We start from the raw sequence: 18,242 nt of genomic DNA, 5'->3' as shown, positions 1-18,242 counted from the left end.
GTGGCGACTAAAGGGATACTTTTGGCAATATGGGCTGCTGTGTTTATTATTGTCGGGGTACAGACCTGTGTACTCCCCGGTTGCCAATCACTAGCGGCCACCGAAGTCCCGAGGATCAACGGTGGGGCCTGTGAGAGGCTGTGCGGGGGGGTTGTGCTGCTTCTTGAGTAGTTATCCGGTACGTATGTACTAAGCTGGATTGTTGAAAATTCTGTTTTTGGAATCGATGCAGTTCCGTGTTCTCCCAGTGGAGCGATTGTGTTTGTAGCTGGAATTGGTTCAACGATAGAGTCTGTTCGGTTTACATAAGTGGGGGTACAAACCTGTGTACCCCCCGGTTGCCAATCACTAGCGGCCACTGAAGTCCCAAGGATCAACAGTGGGGCCTGTGAAAGGCTGTGCGGGGGGGGGGGGGGGGGTGTTACGTCTCTCTCGTGGTCACCCTGAAGTTTGTTGCTCTGCTGAGTTTCTGGTTGCATGGTTAGAGTTGTATTTGGTGCTTGTCGTTTTTGAAGAAGATGAGTGTTGTAGTTGAAGTCGGCAGGATTTAATGACAGTGGTTGTGTTGATGATTCATAGTGCTGCGATCTTTTTGGTTTGTGTTTGTAGTTGCGGTTTAGTTCGGAGTTTTGTTTAGACATTTTGCTATTTTATTTATTCGCTATCATCGAGCATTTCAATTTCTGTTGAAACAACGATTTCATGGCTCGGTTCAGGGCATTTGATCAGCTTCTTGGTTTCTGTTGTAGGGGGAGAGATATCCAGAATTCTTTTCCGGCTTACACTGCAGCTATAGTTCTTGGTAGTGTTCGAGGAAGGTTGTTGAGTGGTTGATTTTGTGGAGTTGCTTGGCTTGTTGTTGTTGTTTGTGCCGGAATCTTTACGAGAGAGTCTTGCCTTGGTACTTACTTCAGCATAGTTTGTTTGAGGTAAATTAGTTTGGATCGATTTTTCAGGCTGGAGATTTTTCGAGTTCGATTTTGTCACATTTTGGATAGAGGACTTCAGTTCTTCGAGTTCGTTCTTTAGAGACACATAGTCCTTCATCTGGTTTCGAAGTTTTGCCAGTTCCTCTCGTAGTAGTTTTATTTCTCTGTCCTTATCAGAAAACTCGGAAAGTCGATTTTGTACTTTGCTGGAGTAGCTAGCGTTTTTTGTGGTTTCTTCAATTTCTTTTCTAGCTTCATTGAAAGTTATACCCCTGTCGGTTTTAAGTCGGATCACCGCCTCTTCCCTGCGGAAGATCGGACAGTCTTTACTGACCGGTGAGTGAGGCCCTTCGCAGTGCCGACAGAATGGGGAGTTTTTACATGGCTGGTTTTCGGGTATGGTGTGCGTTTGTGAGCAAGTTAGGCAGACCGCTTCATTGGAACAATTCTTGATAGAATGTCCATAAGCGGAGCATTTTCGGCAAATCAGAACACTGTCGTAGTAGGGTCTTACATTAGTGCGTATCATCCCAAAGTAAATGAAGTTCGGACGTACCGTTCCTCTGAATGTTAATACAACAAGCGGTGTATTTTTAGTTTCTTTTTCGCTGATTTTCTTGGTGATCCGTCTAACTAAAGTTACGCCTTGTTCCCTCAGCTCCTCAAGTAAATCCTCATCCGAAACGTTTATTGTGTCCTGGTCAAAGACTACGCCCTTGGTGAAATTATATCTTGGGTGGTCAATGACTTCAACCTGGGTTTTGCTCTCATCAATAAGATGAGTCATACAGATTAGAGCTTTGTAAATGATAGGCGACTGCGTTCGAAGAACATAACGTGTTCCTCGAGCTTCTTTTGTGGCTGTTACTAGTTTTCGATTTTCGTACCCAATTGCTGCCTCAATCGATCGTGCAATAACAAATGGATTAGAGGGCAGACGAGGCTCATCTGTTTGTGGGTTAGGAGAGTCAAGGTCATTTCCTTTTGCGCGTAATTGCAGGACACGTAAAACACCGTCATTATGCCGAGTGGTCATGTAAACCGGAAGTCGTTTTTCACCTAAATTGGGCGGATCGTCCGGAGGTGGACCCTCCATGGTGCTGATTTGGTTAACAACTATTTCACAAGCACCTAGTTTTCGGGTCACGATTTAGAACAATGGCTGACAACTGGAAAAATCACTCCTCGTGTTTTACCAATGTTATTCACAAAATTTCGCGAATGTTTGTCTTAAAACTATGTGAAAAACTTAGATGATCACTTCACCGAAGTTATTCTTATATTTTGTTAAGCGAATAAATAGTTTGCAATAATAATCACTTGATTATTTAAAGCGCAATATAAAAGTACCGAATAGCTCGAGTGCTTGATTGGAACTGCATTTTTATTTTTCATATTTTTGTAAAGTACCGCAACGTTTATGTAATTACACCACTAGAAATGGTGCAAAGTTGAATTGAGGTGTAAGAAAACCCCTGATATTGCCAATTGACAAAAAGTTCAAAAAACAGCTAACTTTGAAAATTCGTCAAAAGTTCTGTATTTCGTATTTTGAAAATCTGAAAATGCAAAAATGTGCCAAACCCTCTTTTGCTAAATTATCTGGTGTGACTTAAACAGTTTTAACGGTTCTTTGTATGAAAAGTACGGTTTTACATCACTTTTGTTTAATTTTGTGTGGTCATAATCATAAAAAATTCAAAAAATATATATCCTTATGTGCAGCGTATAGCGTCTAACTTCAGTATTTTTGGACACCAAGTGAATTTTTTATGAGTATTACTCCTTTCCAAAACTATGCATTTTGGGAATATAATGCATATAATGGGAAAAACTGCGCATTTTTTGATCGCTTGAAGTGATAGCTTGAACTTGTATTAAGACTATGCAAAGTCTTCAAGTCATAATTACAAGTTTCGCATTGTTTTCTTGCAATCCGTTACAAAAACACTGATTGGAATATACTCATCCTGGATTACAAAACAATTATATAAAAAAGTACTTAGCTTCGGTTTACTGCAAACTATAAATTCTGCCAGAGAATCTTCCGGGAAGAAACTTTGTTGGATCGATCAACATGGCAGGTTGATTCTGCTTTACTATCGGATAGAACCGCTAATCACATTACCAGGCATTTCACTTTTCAATTGATGTATATTCAAAAATAAAATTTTTCTGAGAACAATGATTTTGATAAACTCTTATTCCATATTATCCTACGTTGTTCCCCATTTTGGTGTTGCACTGTGAATTGTGATCGTTTCAGCTATCAGATAATGTAACTGATATTTTAAACATGTAGGTAATCAATTTAGTCTATTTTAAAAACGAAAAAAAAAAACAACCGTCATTATGTTGATTCTTTTCAGTCTTGCAGTTTTAATTTTGACTAAGGTTCATTTCGAATGCCAGCACAAAAAACCGCTTCCATTCCAGCACCAAGAAGTTCAATCGAGACATGATTACGATTAGTATCACTCAAAATGCTCGAACCTGACAGCTCTTTCTCTCGCCTCACTCTGACTTGCTCGACACGACACATTATGATAATCAGGCTAATTAGGTTAAATGACCCAAGTCTCTTAATTCTTCACAATTTCGTGCCACATCACCGGTGCTGCTTGAGGTTGGCCAGATCCGGATCCATTTTTCCCGTCCATGGCCTGCCAAGCCTCGGTGGTTGCTACGCGATATCACAACAGTTCAGCACAGACAAGTGGAGCTCATTCGCCAGCCGGAATCGAATCTCCGGATCATGGTTGCCATGGGACATTTGCTTATCCCGAACGCCACCGCCTGCCTACTTCGAGCGTGTGGCATAATCACTCTCCGCAGCTTGCTACTCCTATATATATACGGATATGTAGGTATCTTCGCAGAATATTTCCCATAGACAATCTCTCTGCCCGGTTGCTGGTTGCTGGTGGATGGTTTGGTGTCAAAAACGGAAGCAAATTGAAGTTATGCTTGTCGAAGAACAGTCTCGAGCATGGTGCTGCGAAGGCATCATCATCATCATTAACCATATCGGAGAAATTATGCATGCAATGTCACCCCGGACACGGACATGGGTTTTCTCCCAGAGATGAGACGACAGAAAGCCAGCATCGAATCCGTCCGACCATCTCGGGCTGGCTGTCCATTCCTATTCCTAGAGACATCACGGTGAGTGTGATTCATTCGACAGCAGCATCCATAAATGTCTCCCGTCCTCAGCTTCTTATCTGGCTTTGTATTTCAGCTCCCAACAGAACCCTTGGCTGAGGAATCCCTGGAACCCGCAATAATGGAATGGAGAAGGGGGAAAAGGTCCAAAAAGCGAACAATTTCATTAGAACGGACTATCCGGAACAGAGTTTCTTGAATCCTTGGCTTTCTCGATGGGTGGATCGTATTTTGGATGAATGGCTTTATGAAGATGCCGTTTCTTATGTTGATTTATCTTATCCCAGATGTGGGGTGCTAGGGAATTAATCGTTATGATGAAGAATGTTGAGTCTTTTCAGCGCTTGTTTAGTACAAACATTATTGGAATTAACTTGATGAAAATCTTTTATTTTTTTCAATCCTGGAAATATTTTTTTTTCTCTAATTGTTATAGCTAAAATGGAACCACTAATTGTTTATACGAAAACCATGGATCACGCATGTGTATAAACTTAATCAGTCTACCTCACATACAACTAAACATTTAAACGAGCGGCCTTGGCATAGAGGTTACAGCGTATGTCTTCTAGGCCAGAGGTCATGAGATCGAATCTCGGTCGAGGCATATTTAGTTCTTCTTCTAGAGGTTGGCGGTTTTAGCATTTAAAACATGCTAGCTGGAAGTTCGTACGCTTTGTATTTTATGCACATAGTATTCCGTTTCACGATATAACTTGACGAATATAATTCCTAAAATTCGCTCGGTCCATGGCAACGAGTTCTGACTGTTTTGAAAATAAGTATTTTTTTATTTTGAAAAAAGCTGGGTAATTGTGGGCTGTCAAATTCAAAACGACCAAATAACATGCGAATTTTATGAGTTCACCCAAAACTGATATTTCATTATTCATTTAGTTATACTAAAGCATAATTTCAGGTGAGAAAACAAAAAAGAGAGTTGTGTATTGTGATTAAAAAAATCTGGCTCACGTTCGTTTTGGAAAAATTCCTAATATAGGATTTAAGTTCGTCTTTATCGCATTCACTAAAATTGATAGAATATTTTTTATAACTTTTTATTTGGCATAAGAAAACTTCATTGATAGGAAAAATGTATTCTAAGTTATGAATACGTATAAAAACACCAAAATATAGGTGGCCCACGATACTTCACAAACTATGATATGCAAATTGGTTGCGTTTGAGTGACAAATTGATATTTTTTGAAAAATTCCTTTTGCATGTGAACGATAATGACAAAATAAAGATCATAAGCATATGAGCATATTTTTATTATGAACATTTAATTTCCTAGCGATGCAATTTGCGGGTAAGGGGGGCGGGTAATAATGTGATGACAGTTGGATTGAGATTTTTATCTAAAAACACATCCCAGATATGAGAGGTGGTCCACGTTTCCTCATGGCCCACGATAACCAACTCTCCCCTTCTTAATTGAATGAAGTATAATAAACAAAATCAGAATCAGTTTTTTTCTTAAGTGTAGGATTGTTAGTTAATCAGTTAACTATGATGATTTCACTTAAAACTGATACATTTTAAAATTCCATATCACCAAAAGCAGGAGCAAAAAATCTACCCAATCAAACATTGAAAAATAAGCACCAAAATGTGGTTCCCTTGAGCTATCAATTAAACTATATAAATAAGTTTTTATACCAGTAAGACGTGATTATTAAAAAACATCTTCTGAAATGCTGAAAAACTCATCTATTTAATCTTCAAGTTTTGATTAAATTTTTAAATAAATTTACCGAATTTTATAGAACAGTTCCACAGTTTTTATCCAATTTTCAAATAAATTCACCAAATTTTAATTTTAAACTGTTTAAATTTTTAGAAATATTTTCAATAAATTTGTCTTTGTTTTTCAATTCTATATTTTTGTGTTCTGAAAAGATAAGCCATTAAATCTAAATTTTAGTAAGAAAAACATATTTTCTGCCTTCTGTGCTTTCCAAGACTCAATATTTCAATTGAAAGAGACAAAATATTCAGAGCTTAAAATTTTAAACTATGAAACCTGCGATTGAAAATTTGGGATCACATCTTCAAAATGCGTTTTCTGGCGTTTTTTCGGGATTCTGAGCTTAATTTAGGATCACAGCTCTAAAATGCGTTTTCTGGCTTTTAGAAGCGTTTTTATTTTCGGGATTCTGAACTTAATTTGGGATCACAACTTTAAAATGCATTTTCTGGCCTTTTAGAAGCGTTTTTTCGGGATTCTGAGCTGAATTTAGGATCACAGCTTTAAAATGCATTTTCTGGCCTTTAGAAGCGTTAGTTTTTTTTGTTTGGAAACATGACAAAAGTAAAAATACTGACAAACGTTACAAAAATGACAAAATGATGAAAATGACAAAAATGACCAAGTTTCAATAATTAAATTCTTTACCAATTATGCGGCTGTTTCGAGCCAATGGCTTTTTCAGTCGATGATAACAATTTATGATTTTTTAATTTTTTATTTTTATATTATATAAAAACATGTTGATTTGATCATGATTTTTCAAATCATCAATAAAATGTTCAAATCTAGTGTGAAATATCAAAGAAAGAAAGAACATAAGCAGTAGATATTATAAATTTCTAGAAAAAGGTGCAATAGCTTACCGAGAGGACTCGGAGCGGAAATTGCGGGTGCTAGTCCTGGCTAGTACTTTCTATCATCTTTGAAAGAATATAAAAAAGGTTTAAAAAAAGATTCAAAATAGCAAATTTAAAACTAAATTTGAAAGCGCAATGTTAACTAAATTTGAATTTGCTGTGTGCTTTTAATATTCACAACAGAACTTGGAAGTTCTTATTTTTATTTTATCAGTTGCCCATCATTCATTGATAATTGAACTTTAGCTGTTATTTTGATAACTGGAAGAATTTTATTTTTTAAAAAGGTTTTTCTCTATTTTATATATTCTTTATTTTATCAAATTAAATTAAATCATCAACTATTGAATAAATTCTCCTTAGGATATTTTTTCCTAATCAAAATTTCACTTTTCAAATGCTGCAACTGAATTTTTCGATCATTCTTTCAAGAAAGGAATTAAGAAAGGAAAACTAAATCAAGATGAATAATAAATAATAATTTTTATCATTTTCCGAACAATTACCTTATGATGGTTAATTTTTGACCTGATCTTACATTTAGTGTAGAATCAATTTTTTTTTTTAAATTGTGCTTTGGGAATATTTATTTAATTCGAAAACTAGACTGTTAAGAAATTTTTTTGAAGCAAATTTCTAGTTCATAATAAAGAATATGATTTTAAAAAACTATCAATGACTTATCGAAAGTAGCATTGATTTGAAACTTTCAATTTAATTTGTATTGAAAGTTTTAATTTTGTAAAATTTATTATTTTTTGAGTTTGTGTGGTAATCATGACTAAGAAAATGGTGTTAGAAATTCATTTCCTTATTTTCGAGTTGCACATTATCTACCATTCTGAACCTCAGTTAGCGCTCGGACGTTGGTGCGATCAGTCGTGTTGAAATGAGCTCATGATCAATGAGATTTTTGGTTCGAAGTGTCGATATGGATTCAACGCGGAAAAATACGGTTCAGATTGCATTCGGTGCGTCTGCTAAACCTCCGGCTTTTATGGACGTTTTTAGTTTTATCGGAAATGTTGTAGCATTTGAGTTTGTTTAACGTATTTGTTGCTATATTATTATCTGCGTGTATCTGTCATCATCGTCATCGTCATTGAAGACAAACATAAACAAAATTAGTGTGAAGCAAACGTGAAAAGAGCAAGCTAACCGAAATCGAAAAGTCGCCATTGCGTTCGGCTTAATTACCGCGAGTTTGCTGCTGATTCCACCATCTCGTTGGAGGTACACCCGCGAGGTGCCCTGGAGAACGAGACGCTGCTGATTCCAAGACCGTTACGGGAGGAACGAAAAAGAAGTCGATTAACCAGGTCAGTAAATTCCTACACAACATCCTCGAGCGGGCAAATCAAGACAAAATGCTCTCCATAAACAGTTCCGTATGAGGCTTCGTGCAGAATTCCGGGAAGGCTAGGGAGCGGAAGGATCCGAGATCGGCAACTAAACGGAACAAGGCAAGAAAGTTCCGTTTCCACGGGTGAGTCTGATTGGATTTTTGATAGTAAACAATCGAACTGAAGACTCCTTTTATAGAGAGCGGACATCGGAAGAAATAACTTCCGATCACTATTGGCTGCAAGGAACATTTCCCAGATCCCCAAATTGGGTGAGTGCGGATGGACTGAGGAACAGAAACGGAGATTACTGACTGGTTTATTTATTTAAGGGCTTTTATTGGGAGCTAAACGCCGATGATAGCCGGAACCGCGCTTGCTGGTGCTAGAGTTATCCTTCGGGTGCTGGAGTCGTGTTTTTTCCTGAAGTTGGTCGATCGGCTGCTGTCAGTGGTGCCCAGGCCTGCTTCGGTCATCTGATGACAACATGGGTCGCTGTTAGGAAAAGGTAAAGAAGAAAAGAAACATGTGAGTACTAGCGCTAGTCAGAAGAAAAAAGGAAGAAGCTGCAGCAAAGTAAGAAGAAGAAATAAGAAGCAGGCAAGCAAGAAGAAGAAGAAGCAGTGAAGGAAAAAGAAGAACAAGAGCGAAATAGAAGAAGTAGAGTAGAAGCGGGATGGAAGAAGAACAGTAGAGCAGAATGGAAGAAGAAGAGGAAGAAGAGGATGATGAGGAGCGGAAGAAGAAGAAGAAGGAGATCGAAAGAAAGAATGCGGTCTGGAAAAAATAAGCAAACAATGATTAGAAATAGAAAATAAGCAACAAATTTGTTTTGGTTTTGTTTTGTGGCGTAGTTTTTTGTATGTTTTGGTTATTTGTGTTTCCTCCCCCATTGCTAGCCGGGAGTGAAGATGAAGAACTTCAACATTGGCGCCCAACTTAAAAACCCATGAAATTATGCTACCGCAAAATAATTTTAAGATTTTTAGATTGTTGATTTTAATCTAGTCTTAAGATTTATGTTTTGTTTTGGTGATATATGCTAAGTTTTGTTATTTGTGGATTTGAATAATTGTTTTTGCTCATCAATACCCACTTAAAGTTAACTTTTTAGACTGAGCACTTAATTTGAATTAAAGCAGAGAATTTAACTCATTTTCAATGGAAAATTCTCTTAGATAGCTCTTTTTACCATCATAATTATTCGACTTTATGAAGTTGGTTACGATTATCGGGTAGAAATTCCAGCTATGACACAGATCTACCTATATTTGTGTACTACAACGCTTAATGCTCCCAAAACACCGTTTGCCGATCGGGAAAAATCGTGCCACCTACGAGTGCAGTTAGCAAGTTCATTTCTTGCCATCGCCTCGTATTACTCCAGCTATGACCATTACCACAGGTAGTCAACAAAGGTAGTACGTTATCACCAAAACACGCATCGCGGAAACCTAAAACGACACCGAACCGGATTAGAGCTGATATGCGTCTCCGCCGAAGGGATGAGGCCTCCCCGTCGCGGAAGCACGCAACATTCGCTGCTCAACATCTCCACGAGTCACTGCAGCATGAGAACCTCGACAACGTAGGAGAAATCTGGAAGCAGATCAGTGGAGACAGATGTTACTCGACATGCTCCTCAGTAAAAGGAGGTCAACGTTTGGACAACGCAAACCACACTACCGATCAAGTCCATTTCGGCGATTTCTCGCCAACTTTCGTCTGAGTGTCAATATGTGCACTGTTGTACACTCAACGACCACGAATTGCGACAACAATGCCACCATAGGCCTATTTGAAGGCTTGCCGTTAGTAAGATCGAGAGAAACTTACCGTGCTAAAGCGCGCTTGCACGCCGTTACTGGATCGTGACAAACCAGACACCTACCGTTACAGCCCACAGGCTCTCCCGTTTGCCAGAGCGAGAGAAACTGGTCGTATTATGCCGCGCGCTGATACGCCGTTGCCAGAACGAGACAAACTGTGCAAAACAGCTATGAACAACCAGCGAAACTACCATCCTGTTGACAATATCCGTTAGCCGATCGTGAAAAATCGAGCGCAGCTGGTGAGCATACCGTACTAGTGTCATCGTACCCAATCATGTCATTTTAGTCCCAAATTAATGTCGTTTCGTCAATATGTTACAGTGTAATCTGAGGATCGCCATGAAATCACCGATCAAAAGTAACGCGAATTGGGAGCGCGGTAAAACTCCTCTTCTGGGCTCATGGCGAGGTTGGTTGGTAATGCTTCCTTACTCAGCACACTGTAACTATTTTAACCATCACCAAAACAGTCTGATTTTAATTCGTTCAATGTTAGCAATAAGTTGAACGTTTTTTCTGGTAATTTATTTTAATTTGTTAGATCTAAGCCTTTTGTTTTTAACGGTTTGTGATCTGATGTTAATATACCATTGTCACGTGAATTAGACTTAGAGATAAAACGCACATAGGGACCTGTTTTTTGCCAAACCTGGTTGGCGTATAGTTATGTTTTGTTGTGGAATGTTAGGATAATATAACATTTGAGATCTGGCGGGCTATAGGCCTGCGTTATTTGTGATTTGTGGTGCACGTTGTTGTCCGTGCGGAGGTCTGCTCCATCTTTGTTGCCTTGTGCGTCTCTAGTCAGCTTCCTGTGATATAAGAAGCTTTTTATAAATTTTTCATGAGCTCCTAGCCGTCGCTCATGAAAAATTTTTCCGTGACAATGGGGTTGTGTAGCATTTGAGTTTGTTTAACGTATTTGTTGCTATATTATTATCTGCGTGTATCTGTCATCATCGTCATCGTCATTGAAGACAAACATAAACAAAATTAGTGTGAAGCAAACGTGAAAAGAGCAAGCTAACCGAAATCGAAAAGTCGCCATTGCGTTCGGCTTAATTACCGCGAGTTTGCTGCTGATTCCACCATCTCGTTGGAGGTACACCCGCGAGGTGCCCTGGAGAACGAGACGCTGCTGATTCCAAGACCGTTACGGGAGGAACGAAAAAGAAGTCGATTAACCAGGTCAGTAAATTCCTACACAACATCCTCGAGCGGGCAAATCAAGACAAAATGCTCTCCATAAACAGTTCCGTATGAGGCTTCGTGCAGAATTCCGGGAAGGCTAGGGAGCGGAAGGATCCGAGATCGGCAACTAAACGGAACAAGGCAAGAAAGTTCCGTTTCCACGGGTGAGTCTGATTGGATTTTTGATAGTAAACAATCGAACTGAAGACTCCTTTTATAGAGAGCGGACATCGGAAGAAATAACTTCCGATCACTATTGGCTGCAAGGAACATTTCCCAGATCCCCAAATTGGGTGAGTGCGGATGGACTGAGGAACAGAAACGGAGATTACTGACTGGTTTATTTATTTAAGGGCTTTTATTGGGAGCTAAACGCCGATGATAGCCGGAACCGCGCTTGCTGGTGCTAGAGTTATCCTTCGGGTGCTGGAGTCGTGTTTCTTCCTGAAGTTGGTCGATCGGCTGCTGTCAGTGGTGCCCAGGCCTGCTTCGGTCATCTGATGACAACATGGGTCGCTGTTAGGAAAAGGTAAAGAAGAAAAGAAACATGTGAGTACTAGCGCTAGTCAGAAGAAAAAAGGAAGAAGCTGCAGCAAAGTAAGAAGAAGAAATAAGAAGCAGGCAAGCAAGAAGAAGAAGAAGCAGTGAAGGAAAAAGAAGAACAAGAGCGAAATAGAAGAAGTAGAGTAGAAGCGGGATGGAAGAAGAACAGTAGAGCAGAATGGAAGAAGAAGAGGAAGAAGAGGATGATGAGGAGCGGAAGAAGAAGAAGAAGGAGATCGAAAGAAAGAATGCGGTCTGGAAAAAATAAGCAAACAATGATTAGAAATAGAAAATAAGCAACAAATTTGTTTTGGTTTTGTTTTGTGGCGTAGTTTTTTGTATGTTTTGGTTATTTGTGTTTCCTCCCCCATTGCTAGCCGGGAGTGAAGATGAAGAACTTCAACATTGGCGCCCAACTTAAAAACCCATGAAATTATGCTACCGCAAAATAATTTTAAGATTTTTAGATTGTTGATTTTAATCTAGTCTTAAGATTTATGTTTTGTTTTGGTGATATATGCTAAGTTTTGTTATTTGTGGATTTGAATAATTGTTTTTGCTCATCAATACCCACTTAAAGTTAACTTTTTAGACTGAGCACTTAATTTGAATTAAAGCAGAGAATTTAACTCATTTTCAATGGAAAATTCTCTTAGATAGCTCTTTTTACCATCATAATTATTCGACTTTATGAAGTTGGTTACGATTATCGGGTAGAAATTCCAGCTATGACACAGATCTACCTATATTTGTGTACTACAACGCTTAATGCTCCCAAAACACCGTTTGCCGATCGGGAAAAATCGTGCCACCTACGAGTGCAGTTAGCAAGTTCATTTCTTGCCATCGCCTCGTATTACTCCAGCTATGACCATTACCACAGGTAGTCAACAAAGGTAGTACGTTATCACCAAAACACGCATCGCGGAAACCTAAAACGACACCGAACCGGATTAGAGCTGATATGCGTCTCCGCCGAAGGGATGAGGCCTCCCCGTCGCGGAAGCACGCAACATTCGCTGCTCAACATCTCCACGAGTCACTGCAGCATGAGAACCTCGACAACGTAGGAGAAATCTGGAAGCAGATCAGTGGAGACAGATGTTACTCGACATGCTCCTCAGTAAAAGGAGGTCAACGTTTGGACAACGCAAACCACACTACCGATCAAGTCCATTTCGGCGATTTCTCGCCAACTTTCGTCTGAGTGTCAATATGTGCACTGTTGTACACTCAACGACCACGAATTGCGACAACAATGCCACCATAGGCCTATTTGAAGGCTTGCCGTTAGTAAGATCGAGAGAAACTTACCGTGCTAAAGCGCGCTTGCACGCCGTTACTGGATCGTGACAAACCAGACACCTACCGTTACAGCCCACAGGCTCTCCCGTTTGCCAGAGCGAGAGAAACTGGTCGTATTATGCCGCGCGCTGATACGCCGTTGCCAGAACGAGACAAACTGTGCAAAACAGCTATGAACAACCAGCGAAACTACCATCCTGTTGACAATATCCGTTAGCCGATCGTGAAAAATCGAGCGCAGCTGGTGAGCATACCGTACTAGTGTCATCGTACCCAATCATGTCATTTTAGTCCCAAATTAATGTCGTTTCGTCAATATGTTACAGTGTAATCTGAGGATCGCCATGAAATCACCGATCAAAAGTAACGCGAATTGGGAGCGCGGTAAAACTCCTCTTCTGGGCTCATGGCGAGGTTGGTTGGTAATGCTTCCTTACTCAGCACACTGTAACTATTTTAACCATCACCAAAACAGTCTGATTTTAATTCGTTCAATGTTAGCAATAAGTTGAACGTTTTTTCTGGTAATTTATTTTAATTTGTTAGATCTAAGCCTTTTGTTTTTAACGGTTTGTGATCTGATGTTAATATACCATTGTCACGTGAATTAGACTTAGAGATAAAACGCACATAGGGACCTGTTTTTTGCCAAACCTGGTTGGCGTATAGTTATGTTTTGTTGTGGAATGTTAGGATAATATAACATTTGAGATCTGGCGGGCTATAGGCCTGCGTTATTTGTGATTTGTGGTGCACGTTGTTGTCCGTGCGGAGGTCTGCTCCATCTTTGTTGCCTTGTGCGTCTCTAGTCAGCTTCCTGTGATATAAGAAGCTTTTTATAAATTTTTCATGAGCTCCTAGCCGTCGCTCATGAAAAATTTTTCCGTGACAATGGGGTTGTGTAGCATTTGAGTTTGTTTAACGTATTTGTTGCTATATTATTATCTGCGTGTATCTGTCATCATCGTCATCGTCATTGAAGACAAACATAAACAAAATTAGTGTGAAGCAAACGTGAAAAGAGCAAGCTAACCGAAATCGAAAAGTCGCCATTGCGTTCGGCTTAATTACCGCGAGTTTGCTGCTGATTCCACCATCTCGTTGGAGGTACACCCGCGAGGTGCCCTGGAGAACGAGACGCTGCTGATTCCAAGACCGTTACGGGAGGAACGAAAAAGAAGTCGATTAACCAGGTCAGTAAATTCCTACACAACATCCTCGAGCGGGCAAATCAAGACAAAATGCTCTCCATAAACAGTTCCGTATGAGGCTTCGTGCAGAATTCCGGGAAGGCTAGGGAGCGGAAGGATCCGAGATCGGCAACTAAACGGAACAAGGCAAGAAAGTTCCGTTTCCACGGGTGAGTCTGATTGGATTTTTGATAGTAAACAATCGAACTGAAGACTCCTTTTATAGAGAGCGGACATCGGAAGAAATAACTTCCGATCACTATTGGCTGCAAGGAACATTTCCCAGATCCCCAAATTGGGTGAGTGCGGATGGACTGAGGAACAGAAACGGAGATTACTGACTGGTTTATTTATTTAAGGGCTTTTATTGGGAGCTAAACGCCGATGATAGCCGGAACCGCGCTTGCTGGTGCTAGAGTTATCCTTCGGGTGCTGGAGTCGTGTTTCTTCCTGAAGTTGGTCGATCGGCTGCTGTCAGTGGTGCCCAGGCCTGCTTCGGTCATCTGATGACAACATGGGTCGCTGTTAGGAAAAGGTAAAGAAGAAAAGAAACATGTGAGTACTAGCGCTAGTCAGAAGAAAAAAGGAAGAAGCTGCAGCAAAGTAAGAAGAAGAAATAAGAAGCAGGCAAGCAAGAAGAAGAAGAAGCAGTGAAGGAAAAAGAAGAACAAGAGCGAAATAGAAGAAGTAGAGTAGAAGCGGGATGGAAGAAGAACAGTAGAGCAGAATGGAAGAAGAAGAGGAAGAAGAGGATGATGAGGAGCGGAAGAAGAAGAAGAAGGAGATCGAAAGAAAGAATGCGGTCTGGAAAAAATAAGCAAACAATGATTAGAAATAGAAAATAAGCAACAAATTTGTTTTGGTTTTGTTTTGTGGCGTAGTTTTTTGTATGTTTTGGTTATTTGTGTTTCCTCCCCCATTGCTAGCCGGGAGTGAAGATAAAGAACTTCAACAATGTGTTGAAGATAGAACCGTCGATAGTACATTCATTATACAAGGATGAATACGAACGCTGTATTTTTGTGAAATTCATCGATGAAACCACGTTTAATAGTTTCACTAAGAAAATGGCTTTCGTATGAATATGGAACCAAGGTTGCGGTTAAATTATACGTGGCAAGCAGAGTTTCTCGATATGTCCGAATCTTCAATTTGCCTCCAGAAGTAAATGACAGTGAGATCGCGGCTGTTTTAGGAAAATTTGGAACAGTTAAACAGCAAGTGCGAGAAAAATTTGCACCCAACTCGGAATTCCCCGTATTTAGCGGCATTCGTGGCGTTCACTTGGAAATCGCCAAGGAACTGCCAGCGAATCTTTTCATCGCCCATTTCAAGGTCAGACTATTCTATGACGGTGTGAAAAATCGGTGTTTTGTTTGCCAGAGCGAAGATCATTTTAAAGCAGAGTGTCCAAAACTGATAAGCCGTCAATTGCCTGAAAAGTCATCTGAAACAAGTGCATCATACAGCCAAGTGCCAAGCCAAGTAAACGCGACAAACGGAGCTGCCTCAAAAATCGCGAATCTTACTACAAACAATACAACGTTGCCGTTGAAATCGACCAATAGATCTAAACGCATATCGCCAGCCATACTCAGTGGGATTGTTCAGGCATCGGCTGCCACAAAACTGAAAGCGTTGACAGAAACAATAAACAGCGAAGAAGAAATCAGAGAAATATTGGACGACAATGGAGAAGACGACGACGAAAACAAGTTCGAAAACGATGATGACAACGATACTAGTGACGATGATGATAACGAAGACGACGCCAGTGAAGATGACGAAAACGATGATGATGACGACGACGATAAAATCAATCTGGAAAAGATAAATTTGAAACGAGCAATTTCCAGCCCCAGTTTTGCTTCTGATAAAGAAATAAGGAAAAAAGTAAAACCAAAAAATAAAGAAACATCGGTCCCAGCAGTGGTGGCATTGATTCCAGAAATGAACCCTATAGAACCCAGTGTACGCAAGACCCGAAGGATAGCAGCTACTGTGCAAAAAAGTAAACCTGTGTAACATTTTGTTTGTAAATTTAATTATTTTTATACTTTAATATTGTAAAAATTGTACATTTTTGAAAATATATTTAGATTGAAAAAAAAAACCCTGAATTTGGAATTGTGGTCCTGACCGTGGACCCTGATCTCATTTTCGGATCTTGATCTTGACATAATCAATTTCTCATTGTAATGTTGCAAAAGAACTTAATTACTTACTTAATGTTCCCGCGCCGATCCTCCGGTGCATAGGGCCGTCCACTGTTGACGATTCGGAGCCAGCGTCTTCAACTGGTCCCAGTCAAGACTCTCGTTGACAGTTCGTATTTCGGCGGCTTGGCTTCGCCGCCACGAGTTTCTGGGTCTGTTCGATGTCCTCCTGGATTCCATTCAAGCGTTTCTTTGCAAATCTCGTTCTCATCTTTTCGCAGCGTGTGCCCAATCCATCTCCACTTACGTTCCCGAATCTCGATTTCTAGCGCCCTTTGATGACACCGGCGATGACGTTCCTTAAATATTTGAGATCCAGTTGTCAGGCCACCATTGATATGATATTGATATTCCTCAGGCAGTGGTTTACAAATACTTGCAAAAGAACTTTAGAATAACATAAACTTTGTTTTACGGTAAACAAATCAAACTAACGCTAACCCAAACTCGTGATAAATATGGAAAAATCAACGCCTGCTTTTGACTTGCTCAGGCTGGAAAGATTTTACCATTCTGTTTGCTCTAAAGTTTCCAGTTCACAATGGATCGATGGAAAAAGCTAATTTTCCGAGTGGAGTCGCCACTAGCGCTCAGAGCGGTCAAACCTCATGATCAAAGTAACAGAGAAAACACAGAAAAATCAACAAAACATGGCACTGTGTTGTACTATAAGAACTCACGCGGACAAAAATCGGAAAAAAAATCGAATTAAATTTTTATAAGAAAGACTTTGTAAAAAGCTCGTATTCCAGAACTCTTCCATTCTTAAGATATTGAAAAATGAGGAAAAATTTCAAAGATATATATGTTTGATAAAAAAGTAACAAGGCAAATTTATGATCACTGATTACAAAACAACTTCTACGCACAATGCATTGATGTAAACGTGAATCTCTATGGAAATACAGTGTTGAGATGCTTCAGAGTCACTAATAAGAATATAAAGTATGAGAAAATGAAGGAAATCATAAGAAAATGAATCATTTAGGTCCAGCTGGTTTTTTTTTCATGTTTTGCGTGGATATTTAACAAGTTCTAGAAAGTTCAGTTCCGATCTCCAGATTTGAAGCTTTTTTAGAATCTCACCAGTCATAGTTTTTTGGACCTATCCTCTATGAAAAGTAATTATGAAACGATCAGATCAGTCTTCCAGATTTCCAGGTCACCCGTCTTTGACTTTTAAACTAGGTATCCAAAAGAAATGACAGTCAAATTGTTGAAAACATTTCAATACATGTTTATTTTTCGAAATTTTTCGGTGAATTTTAATATAAATCAAACAAAAGCTACTCTTCGAGTAACTCGAAACGTATATACAACTAGTAAATTTATTATTGATTATTATTAAAACTCATCGGACGTCGTCGATAATTTCGAAGTAGGTACAAACAAAAGCGTTGTTAAAATTAAAACTCCAATTAATATCAGTTTGTCCGCTTGCATGTATGACAATCTCTCATAGTGCGTTACCATAGTTGCCATAGTTACCGTAGGAATTGTTTTATTTTCATAATAAATAAGAATGAGCGCCAAGGATAGGCATGAAGAGTTAGGCTGGCAGATTTTATGAGGTTTTAATTCATATTGAAATGAATTTCTTTTTCAACAAAGTAAAAATAATTATCTAATCAAGCGATTCAATGTACGTGCTTGTCTTAATGAATCAAGTGCGAGTGGTGTGAAAAACAATGAAATTTTATGTTATGCTTTCCAGAACTTTTCAGTACGTTTTCGAGGCTGGCCATTTTTTTCAAAAACTGGTGAAAAACCGTGCATTCCATTTGAAATTTTCAAATACAAATCCGGGTATTATCCGGTCAAATCAGATCAAAATTTTTCCATTATCCAAACAAAACCAAGAAAAGATAGAAGAAACTTCTACCTTTATTAATTTCCTTGAAAAAAATTATGAAATATC

At 39.3% G+C, this 18,242-nt stretch overlaps 2 protein-coding genes and 1 long non-coding RNA gene across 3 annotated transcripts; 2 read left to right on the top strand and 1 right to left on the bottom strand.

The window, feature by feature from the left end:
* Window positions 1-654: 654 nt before the first annotated feature.
* On the bottom strand, window positions 655-2,025 carry LOC129758636 (uncharacterized). Its single transcript, XM_055756183.1, has one exon. It carries the CDS (start codon window positions 2,023-2,025, stop codon window positions 655-657), a length of 1,371 nt encoding a protein of 456 aa, XP_055612158.1.
* A 5,809-nt stretch (window positions 2,026-7,834) lies between these two features.
* LOC129751679 (uncharacterized) lies at window positions 7,835-8,358 on the top strand. The gene is made up of 3 exons (XR_008738777.1): window positions 7,835-8,023; window positions 8,089-8,190; window positions 8,247-8,358. It is a non-coding gene; the product is annotated as an uncharacterized LOC129751679 (long non-coding RNA).
* Window positions 8,359-14,835: 6,477 nt separating this feature from the next.
* Window positions 14,836-16,133, top strand: LOC129758628 (pescadillo homolog). Its single transcript, XM_055756167.1, has 3 exons — window positions 14,836-14,910; window positions 15,035-15,153; window positions 15,374-16,133. The coding sequence occupies exons 1-3, from the start codon at window positions 14,836-14,838 to the stop codon at window positions 16,131-16,133; spliced, it is 954 nt and encodes a 317-aa protein (XP_055612142.1).
* Window positions 16,134-18,242: the final 2,109 nt, after the last annotated feature.

The sequence above is a fragment of the Uranotaenia lowii genome, chromosome 3, assembly GCF_029784155.1.
Source record: "Uranotaenia lowii strain MFRU-FL chromosome 3, ASM2978415v1, whole genome shotgun sequence".
Classification (NCBI taxonomy): domain Eukaryota; kingdom Metazoa; phylum Arthropoda; class Insecta; order Diptera; family Culicidae; genus Uranotaenia; species Uranotaenia lowii.
This window is presented reverse-complemented; position numbering and strand designations above follow the sequence as displayed.

Bases quoted from the DNA above. Each gene is read 5' to 3' on its own strand.
- LOC129758636 (XM_055756183.1), bottom strand. From the start codon at position 2,025: ATGGAGGGTCCACCTCCGGACGATCCGCCCAATTTAGGTGAAAAACGA.
- LOC129758628 (XM_055756167.1), top strand. From the start codon at position 14,836: ATGGAAGAAGAAGAGGAAGAAGAGGATGATGAGGAGCGGAAGAAGAAG. The intron at 14,911-15,034 runs GTCTGGAAAAAA...CCCCATTGCTAG, and splicing joins AGATCGAAAGAAAGAATGCG to CCGGGAGTGAAGATAAAGAA. The intron at 15,154-15,373 runs GTTTAATAGTTT...CCCCGTATTTAG, and splicing joins AAATTCATCGATGAAACCAC to CGGCATTCGTGGCGTTCACT.